Source organism: Sipha flava, unplaced genomic scaffold (genome assembly GCF_003268045.1).
Source record: "Sipha flava isolate LNK unplaced genomic scaffold, YSA_version1 299_pilon_pilon, whole genome shotgun sequence".
NCBI classification, from domain to species: domain Eukaryota; kingdom Metazoa; phylum Arthropoda; class Insecta; order Hemiptera; family Aphididae; genus Sipha; species Sipha flava.
Genome location: NW_020272971.1, coordinates 464,598 through 478,081, shown reverse-complemented (window position 1 = coordinate 478,081; position 13,484 = coordinate 464,598). Strand labels below are relative to the sequence as shown.

At 29.8% G+C, this 13,484-nt stretch overlaps 1 protein-coding gene across 4 annotated transcripts in view; it reads right to left on the bottom strand.

Moving 5' to 3' along the window:
• LOC112685965 overlaps positions 1-13,484 on the bottom strand; it is a 157,684-nt gene that overhangs the window by 33,493 nt on the left and 110,707 nt on the right. For all 4 annotated transcript variants that reach the window (XM_025558039.1, XM_025558040.1, XM_025558037.1 and 1 more), the window contains exons 3-4: positions 4,419-4,630; positions 385-520 (exon numbers count right to left, since the gene is read on the bottom strand). In XM_025558039.1, coding sequence (XP_025413824.1) covers positions 385-520; positions 4,419-4,630 — 348 coding nt within the window. The remainder of the gene's footprint in view (positions 1-384; positions 521-4,418; positions 4,631-13,484) is intronic.

Sequence of the window (13,484 nt, the reverse complement as noted above, 5' to 3'; positions counted from 1 at the left end):
AAAAAAAAAAAATTATAAGAAAAGGCGAGCATCAAGACGAAGGCAGTAGTATATTGTACACAACGAATCGTGTGTAAAAGATTTTTATCCGATCTAATTATTTGGTTATACCTTACGATTAACAATTGGCCATCCGATTCAAAAGTAAAGTAAAATGAAAATAAAAATATTTTTTACCAGTTAATCGTTTGCATATTTTTAAGCACTGATGAATTGTTAGTATGCTATTAAATATTTGGCCGATTCGACTGCGTTACATATATTAGAGTAATTATTTTTCATTTTTGTACCAGTGAGCTCAACACTGCGTCGCGACGGGACGATTATATATCGTCGTATAACATTTTATATTTTTAGATTTTAATTGCATGTGACTAGACGTACCGACTGTGATCATATCTCTGTCCTGGAAGACGGTTTGGAATGATGGAGCCTCGGCTGACACTTCACACCTGTAAGTACCGCTGCTCGACAGTTCCAATGATTTGAGCACTACTTCGTTCGAGTTCGATTTATCGATCTGCAAGCGAGAAAAGAAAAAAAAACATTTCAAAACGATTATAAACACGCGTGATGCTGATTTGCCTACACGGAGCGCCGTCACAGTAAACAACGAACCGACATAAGTACTTGCAAAGTACTTGCGCATGTTTTAAGTAGAACTAAACATTTTAATCGCTCCTTATTTTTGAAATGTATTTATCCGAAACGCACAGATAATATCATACAGAACACGTATGTTTTTAATTGTTATGGTACAATTTATTAATCAAACGGTGTAGTGTTTTGTGGTTTAGAATAATGTCAAACTTATTGATAGAAAACAATCAAAATTCAATTTAATAATATTTTAAACATTATATGCGTGGTACGACTATTCTGGTACTAGTTGGAGCAAATCTGGACTCCACATGATACGAAAAAAACGCCCGAATGGAGATGATTCCACTGTGCACTAAAGACAAGAATTAATTTATTTTGTATAATGGACATCCATGTGATTCGTAAGTAAATTTATGTAAGGTTTTGATTTAAAATTAAAAAACTAAATTTAGATGTAAATTCAATTCGTGAGGTTTCACGAGCAAATAAATATATCATTCAAAGGCGGAAAAATCTATTTATTTTGTACTCCGGAAATTAATTCAAAATATAATATCGATCGATTTTAGAACACATCAACCGCAATAATGTATATGATACAATAAAGTTTTGAAGGACCTATAGACCAAATAATTATTTTTAGTATGAAAATATAAATGTTTTTGTAAAATACTACCATAATTAGTAAGTTACCTATATCTAAAATAAATATGACATGTGTATCAATTGATATATTATTATAATATATACATATTTTATTTTAACCATTTTGATGTATTTACGTTTCACGAGTTGAAATGAAAAATATCAAAAATAAATAGCTAATAGTTCTTTTACAGAAATCTCATGATATTTTTGTATTTATTAGATGTTGCTATGAATACAGTGGTATACGTTTTTGGGCAACAGTCATCTTACGAGAATATATATGACATTTGGGACATTATTCACCTTTTAAGTTTCTTTCGTTTCATTAAGAAATAAATTGAAAATATATTTTATAGAAAACAAAAATTCCCATGGTAAACCAATAGTATTTAACATATTTATGGCACCATGTTTTTAATTAGGATATTTTTTTATAAACAACGTGTTCTTGGGAGTCAAAACTATTAACATGAATTAAGACCAATAAAAACTTTTTTCTTACGAAAAATTTTAACAATTTTTTAGGAATTGCACAGATACAAACAATATAATTAATTCATTGTTTATAATTAGAGTTTGCAATTACCTTAATTTGTTAATGTTGAGAAACAAAAATAAATTTGGTTGATGAATATTGTATATAGACTACATCGATTAAAATATTTCAGTTTATGCGGTGTATGAGTATTTGGAAATGTATTAATAACGAATCATAATAATACGTCGATGATCCGTTTAGTATTTTTAATATGTAAATTAATAATATTCGTATTCATTTAAAATTGGCATCAATATTCATGAACGAATACATTAAATGGCTTTAAAAATAATTAATTTCATCAAATTATCAGTGTCAAAGGTATACTTTTATATGTATACATATTAGACGTTCGACGGAAAACGTTAACTCGTGTTCTGAAAACGTAAAAGCAAAAGGCAAAATATACCAAAAAATAAAAAGTTATTTCAAAAACATTAAAATATTTTTTTGAACTACATATAACTAAAAATAGAAATGCAGTATTACTCTTAACAGAATTTATATTAACTTCTGAATTTAATGCTAAAAAAATGGAATGTCATTACAAAATAATAATTATTTATCTGTTTCAGTTCCAAACACATTAAACAAAACCACAATTTTTCTTTATTGATGACACCTATTCTTTCAATATATTGTAATGATTTACATCATTCGATTATATATTATATTAAAAATAAATTGTAAAGATGTGTACTACTAACATGTTAAAACCAATAAATAAGGGTTCTTTCAATACGCGCATAGACAAGACATTTCAAATAATAAAGGCCTAATCCAACAATAACCTATTGAAAAATTCAATGGGTCAAACTCCCAAAGGACCAGTTCAAGGTCCATCCTGTCATACGTCCCTATATAACAAGGACACATAACCTTCTCCTAGTTCTTTTACCCATAGGCCACCAGTAGTGCATACGTATGAGGCTTGTGACAAGTGATTATTACATGCTACTATTTCACATTTAAGTTTATTTTTCGATTTCAGTTTTCTGTGCGAGTGTTGAATTAATGTAAAAAGATTTAGTAAATGTAAAATTTCACCCGCAGTAAGAAATAATAACAATACGATATAACAATAAATGGTTATAGAATTATCTTTACTGCAGAATATGTGAAATCATTCCATTAAAAATATTTTAAAAATAATTCCAACTGTAAAAATATCAATATTTATCCATTAAAATATACAAATTGTTATATTATTAATCAGGGTCGTAACGGGAATAAAGATCGAGTGCAGGATGGAATTAAATATGTTATTTTCCTACTCGACATTTGGTAACAGACAGTGTTCTTCAGAAATTGATCTCTTTCTGTTTTTATACGTTCCACCACAAATGTGTTGTACAACGAAAGATTGATGACCATAATCTTCTGTCTGGTAATTTCCACGATAATTTTCAACAAGATTTTGAAAGCCGAATTCGTGTTTCAAAAATAAAGCACTTCAACTATGGAAAAAAAGTTAATAGTGTCGAGAAAAATTAAACGTGAAATCTCAATACACTGTACAGTATAATATAAAGTTCACGGTTTTGACGAAATTGATTTGCTCGAAATTCTTCGAAATCAATATGAAACTAAGATGTCATCTACGCCGAAAAACGTTCATTATTCTCTACGAATTGGAATCTTCTATGCGCTCGAGCAAAAGTACCGAATAGCTTAGAAGAGTATTTTTTCTCATTAAGAGCACATGTATATTATAAACGAGAGACATGCAGACGTTATATATTATACGCTATTCGATCCAGGTAATTTTGTTTGAGTCATTTCAGAGCCGTAGACCCAATGATATGATATTTACATTTACTTTGGACCCTAAACGTTAGGTGATATAAGAATATTTCCATTGAATATTTCATTACTCGAACGCCAACCCTAAGTAATTTGTCGTTTTACCGCATACACGCAAACCATTACTTCCCCTGCCTCTATACACACGTGTTCCATTCCTTTGGAAATGGGAGCAATATATTCGTACTTCAACCGTGTAATATATTTTGGAATTTTATCTGTACTCGGGGCGCACACGAATTCATAGCCAAGAATAATAAATATTGTTACTTCTGCCGGAGTAATATATATATATATATGTATATTTAATATACTAAATCAATAATCGTACCTACAGCAGAAATAAAATTCATCATTAGTTTTTTACCACTTATAGTATTTATACTCGTACACACGAAACTAATGTGTATTTTAATTTGACATTTTCACCAACGCCTCAATATTCACTTGAATTATCCAATAAATTTGTTTTCGTATCGGATATTCCTCGTTTTATTTTTTCTCCCTTTATTTATCGAGATTCAAGCGTAAATGCAAATAATCCTTACATATACAGTCCATAAAAGTTTTTCAAAAACTGTTACTAATGCTTTTCGGCAACGGTTCACCAAACGGTTAGGGGTGTTTTTTTCGAATAACCAACAAAATTTATAATAATCGTTTCCTTAATAATCAAATGTCATATTATAAACAGTTTTTGAAATGGAAATCGATTTGATGGGACTTTTTTCCGCAATCAACGCAAAATATATTTATATACACACATGCGTGCGGCGATACCACTTAAGTATAATAACTTCAACACATACATAGGTGATGTACTTACGTCGATATAAATGCCCTGTTTTTCGAAGACTTGTATTTTCGGTACACTTTTGGGCAAATACCTGAAGAACTCGTCGCCGTCTTTGTACCATTTTACCGAGTACAGGGTCTCTCCTTGCAGGTCGTATGTGCATTCTAGCTTTGTGCTGGTGCCCAACACCGTGTGGTTAGCGATGCGCACATTCAATAGTTTAATGTTCCGGACGAAAGAAGCTGAAATCACACGGCGTTTTTGAGTTTGTGAAAAAAATAAAAATATTAATAAAAACCATCGCAAACAGCCCCAAACAATACGCGATGTGCAATGGTATAAATATATAGCGCTGTACAAATAGTTTATCGAACAAATTAAATTATTACAACGTAAAGACGTGAAGACGCGGCCACGTATATACACATGCAATTACGATTCTGCCGATGTGCTGCGATAAAACTGTTGGTAAATATTATATTTACACTCGCGCGAGCGCATGTTCGAACGAAAATTTGTTGTTATTTTGGTTTTCAAATACGAGGAGAAAACCTAGAGTGGATATCGTTTCTAATAACGTCCAAAAAACCAAATAAAAATAGATTTTGTAACAGTTGATAATCATTATGTCCAATGTATTTAAAAAAAAAAAAGAATTAAAAAAACCATAAAATCCAATAATGATTTTATAATAAATAAATACTCAAAGTTGTTTTAATTTATATTTTACCATTAAATCTAGACTTTAATACGACAAAGAGAAAAATAAAAAGTTTTTGCATTATGATAATATTATACATAATATTAAAAATATCTGATGTTTTGATATGCATAAAAATCATACAGGGATTTTTTTTCTTCTAGTTTTTAAAATCATTTGCCAGAAATTTTGCTTCTCTTTCTTCTCTTTTGTTTTCGAAAACACTCCAAGACAATCAAAACGGAAATTGTATCATACATTTCTCAACACTCAATAAAAGTTTTTTAAAAAAAAATAAATTAATAATCAACTAACTAAAAGTGTTAATACTATTAAGTGACTGTTTTACTCAATCTATTCACATTATTTTGTATTATAATTTATTTTAACTATTATTTAATGCTTTACCTATACTTGACTCGCCTATTGTCGTTGAACAAAGAAAATATTGAATGTAAAATATATTCGCTGCTTAAAAACTAACTAAATTTATCGTCTATCATTGGTATCCTAATTATACATATGTAAAAAGCCCTTCACGTACATCTCGTTTTCAAAATATCTTTCTCATCCCTAGCTCCAACATAATATGACCCTTTTAGACAAATTATGTCAGTCGTCACAACGATCTTTCATTTGATGATTGTTTCAATCTACATTTTTTTTCTTTTTTTCTGTAACTGTTAACTGTAACCTCAATTGTAAGATTTTGTTTAGAATGTCTTACTACCGTATTTATCTTACTCATTGTTATTGCACTCAGGTTAATAGGGGAAACCAGTATATTTATAATAAATATATAATTTGTTTATTAATGATTTATATATAATTATTACTTCATTCGGTATCATATTTACCTAATACTCAAATTAATAATAATCAAATTAAAAAAAAAATCTAATAAAACCATACAAGTTTAAAATAATACTTGCGGGTTCAAGACTCGGAGCTCCGGTGTTTGTAATAAACGGTTTTCACCATACTCCCACACCTGAAATACCCGTAAAAGATTGTTTACTGTTATACTGCACAATTTTTGCACACACACACCGTCGTCAAGTGGAATAATTTACATGATATGTAAGCGTTTACGTTAGTCACGGTGTTTATTACGAACACCGTGTGCAACATTGAAACTACCTATAGTTTTTCGTGCAACAAACCAACGGCATTGAACACGTGTACACACATATACGATTGTCTGTCTGTATGTATACGTGTACGTAATTTATCGTATTTCCCGTTCGCAAACAGCGGTTTACACAACGTGTTCGATGTGCTAATCCTTATTGAACCCATCGCAGTCATCGTGTACACACACGTACGGGGAATCTTTAATTGTAACCCATCCCCCGCCACGGTAATAATATCGGTAGCGTGCGATGTACCACGATAAATGTGTGTTTCGACGTAAATATATTTTTTATTCTTTTTTATTTATTTTTTTAATATTTTTTTTACCATGTTGTAGTTTTTCGTTTCCGTTCCGTTTTTTTTCGCCTTTTAAAAATACCGTCAATTACACGGGAATGCTGTTTGTACAAAACATTTAGAGTGCCCGGGTTAGGGACGTGGAGTCCGTGATTTCTCGCGCGTAATTTAATTGTAACGCATTTCACACGTAGAAACCAAACACCTGCAGTTGTGTTTCGTCGTTTTCACTGACGCTATGAGCTATACGTGTACGGAATAAAGTATCAACGGCAAAGAGAAAATCACCGATTTTCATCTTTAACCTTTGGGGAGGTGAAATGTGTGATAACTCTATTTTTATTAGCGACTTTAACGAGGAATAAAATAATATAACGAAATGAAAGAACCACACCCGAAGACATGTTTGGATTTTTGATTCGCATACACCAGCAGAGCTTGAGCGAAATCAAATAAAAAGTTGACCTCGTTCCGACACTTTGACGAACCACTCGGGCGGTGACCGTATGTGGTTGAGAATACTCGTCTGTCATCGCGTTTAATTCGAAAACAATTTTCGTCGTAATGAAACTTTGAAAACATTCGAAGCACGGTTATCGTTACTCATTCGCAGCTTGTCCCAATCTCTGCGGTACAGAATCCAATGCGACTGATTATATTTTCATTGTAAATCGGATGAAACCAGACGTTATTTATAAATATATATAAATCTCTTCATGAATCTCAAATGGCCATTTCCAACAGCCAATTTTTGTACAAAAGCCTACTGCGACCTATCTGGCTCAAGTACCGAAAACACGAGTCTGAATAATATTGAAATGGGCGTATCCAAGTTGGGTCCCAGACAGAATTGGGCATTAGTCGAATAAAATATTATTCGATTGATTATTTGAATAAAAAATTATTCTTCATTGATTTATTCTTAATTTTATTATTGATTTTTATTTTTATTCATTATTTTAATTTGTATTATTATTCGTTATTCATTATTCGGAGATTTTTATTTACTATATTTTATTCATTATTCAGTTATTCGTTATTCGTTATTCCCTATAATCATATAAATAATAAATTTAATAAATCCTTAATAACGATGTATAATAATAATAGACTTATTATTTAGACTTAAATAATATATATAAATGTTATTATTCTTGATACACATACGTTATTATAGTTACTATAACGATAATTTGTATAATGTTTAGCTTTAAAATATCAGGTAAATAGATTGCTATAAAAAACTAATAATAATTATATTATCTGTAATTTTATTTTATTATTTTAATTTTTTGACTGTAGATTATTTCCTACTTATAAATAATAATATTATTAATATCCATATCAATATTTTTTTTATTCGCCCAAACGGTGTACGCCCGTTCTAATTTATTGGTAATTGACAGTCCTAAGTCTGTAAAAATGAGAAGCAAATTTTTTTTTATATGTACCCAACTAGAGTAGTATTTGTAAAATCGTGGGACCCAAATAGTGTACCTACCTGAAAAAGAATGGGACTCAACTATTGTACTACCTGAAAAAACATTAGGACCTAACCAGACTAAATAAGGGTCGGCGGGACCCAACTAGTAAATGCCGCTAAAACATGTTCGCTATAAATATGTTTTATAAACAAATTATCTAACCCCAACCCAATCCGAAAATATTATATCTGAACACTGTCCAGAGTTATGTTAAACTTAAAGAATAGTATTAAAATTATTTTAAATTAGTTTATAAAATAAATCATAATATATACTTGTTAAAATGTGTTAAACCACATTTTTTCTAGTCGGGAGAGGGTATGGTTTGAATTAATAATTATTTTTCAATTCCTATTATACGTACTCAATCTATGATTTAAAGGAAAAAAACTTGATAAAAAAAATCATCGATTTTAAAAGTAACTGTCATAATATTATACTCCTTTTGATTTATAATATAATAAAAATAAAGTTAAATTTTTATTTTATGCTACATTGATTTTCTTGTATATAGAAATAAACTATATTTTTATCGGTAAAAAATTGAATTAATTTGCATATTTTATTATTTTTATTATAATAATATCATCAACTCATTGATTTTAGTTAAAATAACTACTAGATGTTAAATATATATAGCTATATTATTTTTTTTATTGTGCATGCATAGGTTTCTGCAAACAAGATGTACTTTCTGATTTTGATGTATTCTTTTTAAATTAAATGTGCACATAATACATAAATATATATAGGTTTTTTATTGCAAATGGAACCAAATAAAATCCCATCTATATATTTTATACAACTCTTTTAATTTTTAAAAATAACTATAGTTTTATATAACATTCAACATCACTGTCGCTTTGGTAGATGTTATTTCAATAATTTATTCGATTTCAATTTAAATGTAATAAAAACTATTGAATATATATAAATAATAATAAATAATAATATAAATAGTACTATAAATAATAATTATAATAATAATAATAATAATAATAATAATCATAATGAAAAAATACAAGGAAAAATAAGTTACTTTTTATATTGGAAAGGCCTTGATGATATGATGAGATCTGATAAAAATAAATGTAAGTACTTAGATGGAGGATCAGATTGGAAGGTTTAATCATCCGATTAATATAGCTGGAGAGATAGGTGTTTGATGGGATGGTCCTAGTGGTCGTGCATCTGAACAAAAAGTAGAATAAGGAAATACAAGATATAAAAATAAAAGTTCTTGACTGTAGTATTATTAGTGTGTTAAATTGAAGACCTGTTTCGATTTAAAAAAAAAAAATAAAAATATTTTCAGGTTCAAAACACACTCTCAGTGTTATGTTTAATAATAGGTACTTAACTATTATTTTATGAATATTTACATAAAAACAAAATTATTTTCGTATTAAATAGTAAATTTTGATTTTAAAACGATATGTTAGAAAGTAAATATATTTATCATTTTTATGTTAAGCTATATATTCTTAATATGTTTTATGTCAGTTATATTGTACTTGTATTAAAATCAATAGTAAAATTCGGTGTGTTTTCTGCTTTCAGTAGTTTAGCATTTTTATGATATAATGGGAAATTCGAGAAACCGAGAAACGGATTGTTTCGTGAATAGAATAAATGAAATTTAAAATTAAATTATATAGGTGGAAATAAAACTATTGGCAAAGCTTCTTCAAAGTGAAAAAAAAATAAATCACCGCTGTGAACCCAATAAACATTTTTCGCTTCGTACAGATTTCAAAATCTATGTTACGAAGTATGTAAAGTAGAAACGGATACGAAAAGTATACTACAGACATCATGTTATCACAATAAGAATCAATAAAGTAATGGGTATGTAAAAAAAAATAAATGTATTTTGGTAAGACATATTTTATCAGATAATACGTCACGATTTTATTGGCCCTCTTCATTATCGTTATAAACTGTTTGTATATATAATAATATATATATTTATGTTACCGTCAATTATGTAAATTAGGTAATAACGTTAGTTCCTAATATTAATAAATAATATCGTCAATGCGTTAACTGACAACATAGGGAATGTTGTAAAAATAAAATATTTTGTTAATACATACATAACTATGACTAAGCAATTACCTTAATATCCAAAACAGTTAATATTGATAATTTTATCCAGCAAAATATTTAAATTAGGCGAGAAATTATAAATGTAAGATAAATTATACATAATTACTTATATTCACAATTTATTTTTTCTGCGATACTTTGAATTGGGGACGGAAGTACGAAACCGAATGAAATAAATTAATACCGTCCACTTTAGAACTAACCTCGCAGCACTTTACGAAGATGGTAGAGGACTTGGTTCCAAGCGCACCTGAGAGAGGAACGGCTAACATTGGAAATTTCCATAGTAATTACACTAGTAATTACCTATATATGATAGAAGAAAAGTTGACAAAAGAACGTGATGCGTATATAATCGCGTATACCAGTGACATCATCAACGGTTCTGCGACGGTTAAATCTACGATTAACGTCTTGGACGCGATACAAGTACGTTCGTATAAATATGGCTGATCGAAATTTAATGGTAAAATAATTTAAATAATTTAAAATTAGCTGCCAAAATCAAAATCAAAAAATATGAAAGAGTATCTTCACTGTATGCAGATACAAGGTGTGGCTATTAAATAACGAGACTATCAATTAATTAATTTTTTAATGGATAAGTTAATGATAAGTTGTGTATAAATAAGAGAATAATGGTAGTATATTCATAATTCATAAATATCACTGCATCGAACAATACCAATTTGGTCAGTTTTCGTTTCGTAGCCTACGCGTGAGCGTCGTTTATCTAACATCGTTTATCGTAACGTCGTTTATCTACATATCTAACGTACTGAATGTTGAAATCATGCGGGGCTTAAAAATTGAACAAATTAATTTAAAATTTCCAGCTCACTGTGACCTTATCTGTTTAGTATTTTCTAGCAAAAAATGGAACTATAGTGCTTCAACACCTACCCCCCACAATATTCACCAGATCTCATTCCATACGATTTTTAGATCTTTCCAAAACTAAAAACTGTGTTAAAGGGCACACATTTCGAGTCAGTTGATGCTATAAAAATAAAAGCGACGGAGGTTTTAAAGATATTGCAATAAATGGATTTTCAACACTGTTTCAACAAATGGAAAAATATGTCAAACGTGGAGAGGAGTATATAGAAGGGGAAAAATTTTAAACCGCTGAATTATATTAATAAAAATATTTTACAAAGAAAATTTCTTTATTTAATAGCCACGCCTCGTACATTGGACATATATATTTATTATGACTACCAAACAATTCACCACAACAGTAAGTTATTAATATAATGAGAAATTATCAGCTAAATTCACAAATAATAATTTCCGCCTGCCGATATCATCGGACAGGAAATATTGGTTAACGTATATTATTTTAGCGTCATGGTCACGCTCTCGGATGTCGCTCACATTTATTAAATGATCTCAGTTATAAGACATATACATGTCAATATAAATTTAAGTACATAAACATTGAGAATATCACACTTTGTAGCACTGTAGAGATTGTTATGAATATGTTTGTATTACTCGTAGATAAAATTTGGAGAAAGGAATTTACGTTGGTGTTCACAGAGGGTAATCCGCTTCTTGCCTAGTCGCGTCTACGCGTATGGCAGTAATACCGCCAATATATTATATTCAATAGTATTGCGGCACATTATAATAGACTCCACACATAGGGCCAGGGGTGTGTTGGATTTAAGCGATTTCGTGTAATATGTTTTGGTTAAACAACAGTTATGCTGCAGAAAATATACCTGTAATTTATGTAAGGCCGAAATGTATTATCCCCTTGTTAATAAAAATAATCTTAGTAATAATAATAAGTCGTGAATTAAAAATTACAATCAAGTTTCTTCTGAAAATAACAGTATTTTGCATAAATTCTAATTGAAAATACGAAAAAAAATTCACGATCGCTTTAAAATCGTCAAACGTGCTAGCTGTAGTAATTCAGTCGTGAAACTTTTAAATTCGATGGGCGGTACAAGTTGAAAGTCGACAAATGTATTGAATGTAATCGGTAAGTGTATAAAATACGTTTTGCACGTTCCCTATTCGATTATATCAGATAGAATTTCTACAAACTCATTGAAAATATCAGAAAAAAATCAGCCTCCCAGCTATTATTTAGAAAGGTAAAGAATTAGTGAGTAGATTGGAAAACAACAACGTTTCACAGGATATCCTTCCTGTTATGATGCCAAACGGAATTTTCTTTGATAATTTCGTGTAGGATGACGCCAATAAATAAGATAATTTTTGGTCTGTATGAAAAATCTGAATATATTTTTGTTTTAGAAACAACTGTGCTGAAATTGAAATACCAACAAGTTATAGAATGACTTTAGGATATTAATATACTGTATGTATTAAAGAGAGTGAGGGTTTCCTCACTGACGGTGAAATATCTATACAATTTCGGATTTTTATTTGTCTTGTTGTACATAAGGTTTTGAAAAGCTAGAGGTTAATAATTATCTGACACATATTAGTTTTATATACGCATGGGGATCATATTAAATCCATGAAATCTGAATTCTTTCAAACGAGTTCAAAAACATCTATTGCGATAGTACAGAGGAATTATTATTTTATTCGTCTTATAACGCAGTTTTTCAATCACTTTCTGTGTCGTTCGAGGTTTTTGAAAATATATACGAATATAGAATATATGCGCAAAAAAAATGTAGTAGTTTGTTTTTTTATATTTATTATATTTCCTTATTTTTTGTATCAACATTTCAGTCATAAGGACTTCATTTAAATATTTAAGTAGAGACGCAAATGTATGAAGTAGAGCGATTTTTCCCACCACTAGACTATAATATATTTATATTTCGTTGTGCACAGTGTATCTTTATTAAGTTTCAGTTATGGACGTGTGAAATGCGCAGGTAAATCACTCTGGAACGCGGGAACGATCGAATTAAAAAGCTCCATTTTAACGGAGTATAATGTACTGAAGCATTCTGACGGGGCAGCGGGAAGTTCAAAGAATATTGAAAAAAATCATCGCAGTTGAATGCATTATTTGATCGCAAATACCGCACATACATATGAGATTGGGTTGTAACATTATTTAGCCCCATAACAACACACAATATTATACATATTCGTGCACGGTCGATACGGATGGAAAGTTAGATATTTAAAATAACGCGAGCCCAACAAAAAAAAAAATAATGCTTATCGGACAGTTGATACGACCATCGAAAAAATGACGATCGTCCTGAATGTAATAGTTTTCGTACGTTTAATTGAACGCGAAGCATTTAAATGATATTTAATATTTTACCGTTCACATCTGGTGTGTAACGTTTTACGAGCTATGCAATACTCACATGGGGTTTCCAAGTGCTAAACGGAATGTCTTTTATCGGTGTGCGCCCCCCCCCCCCC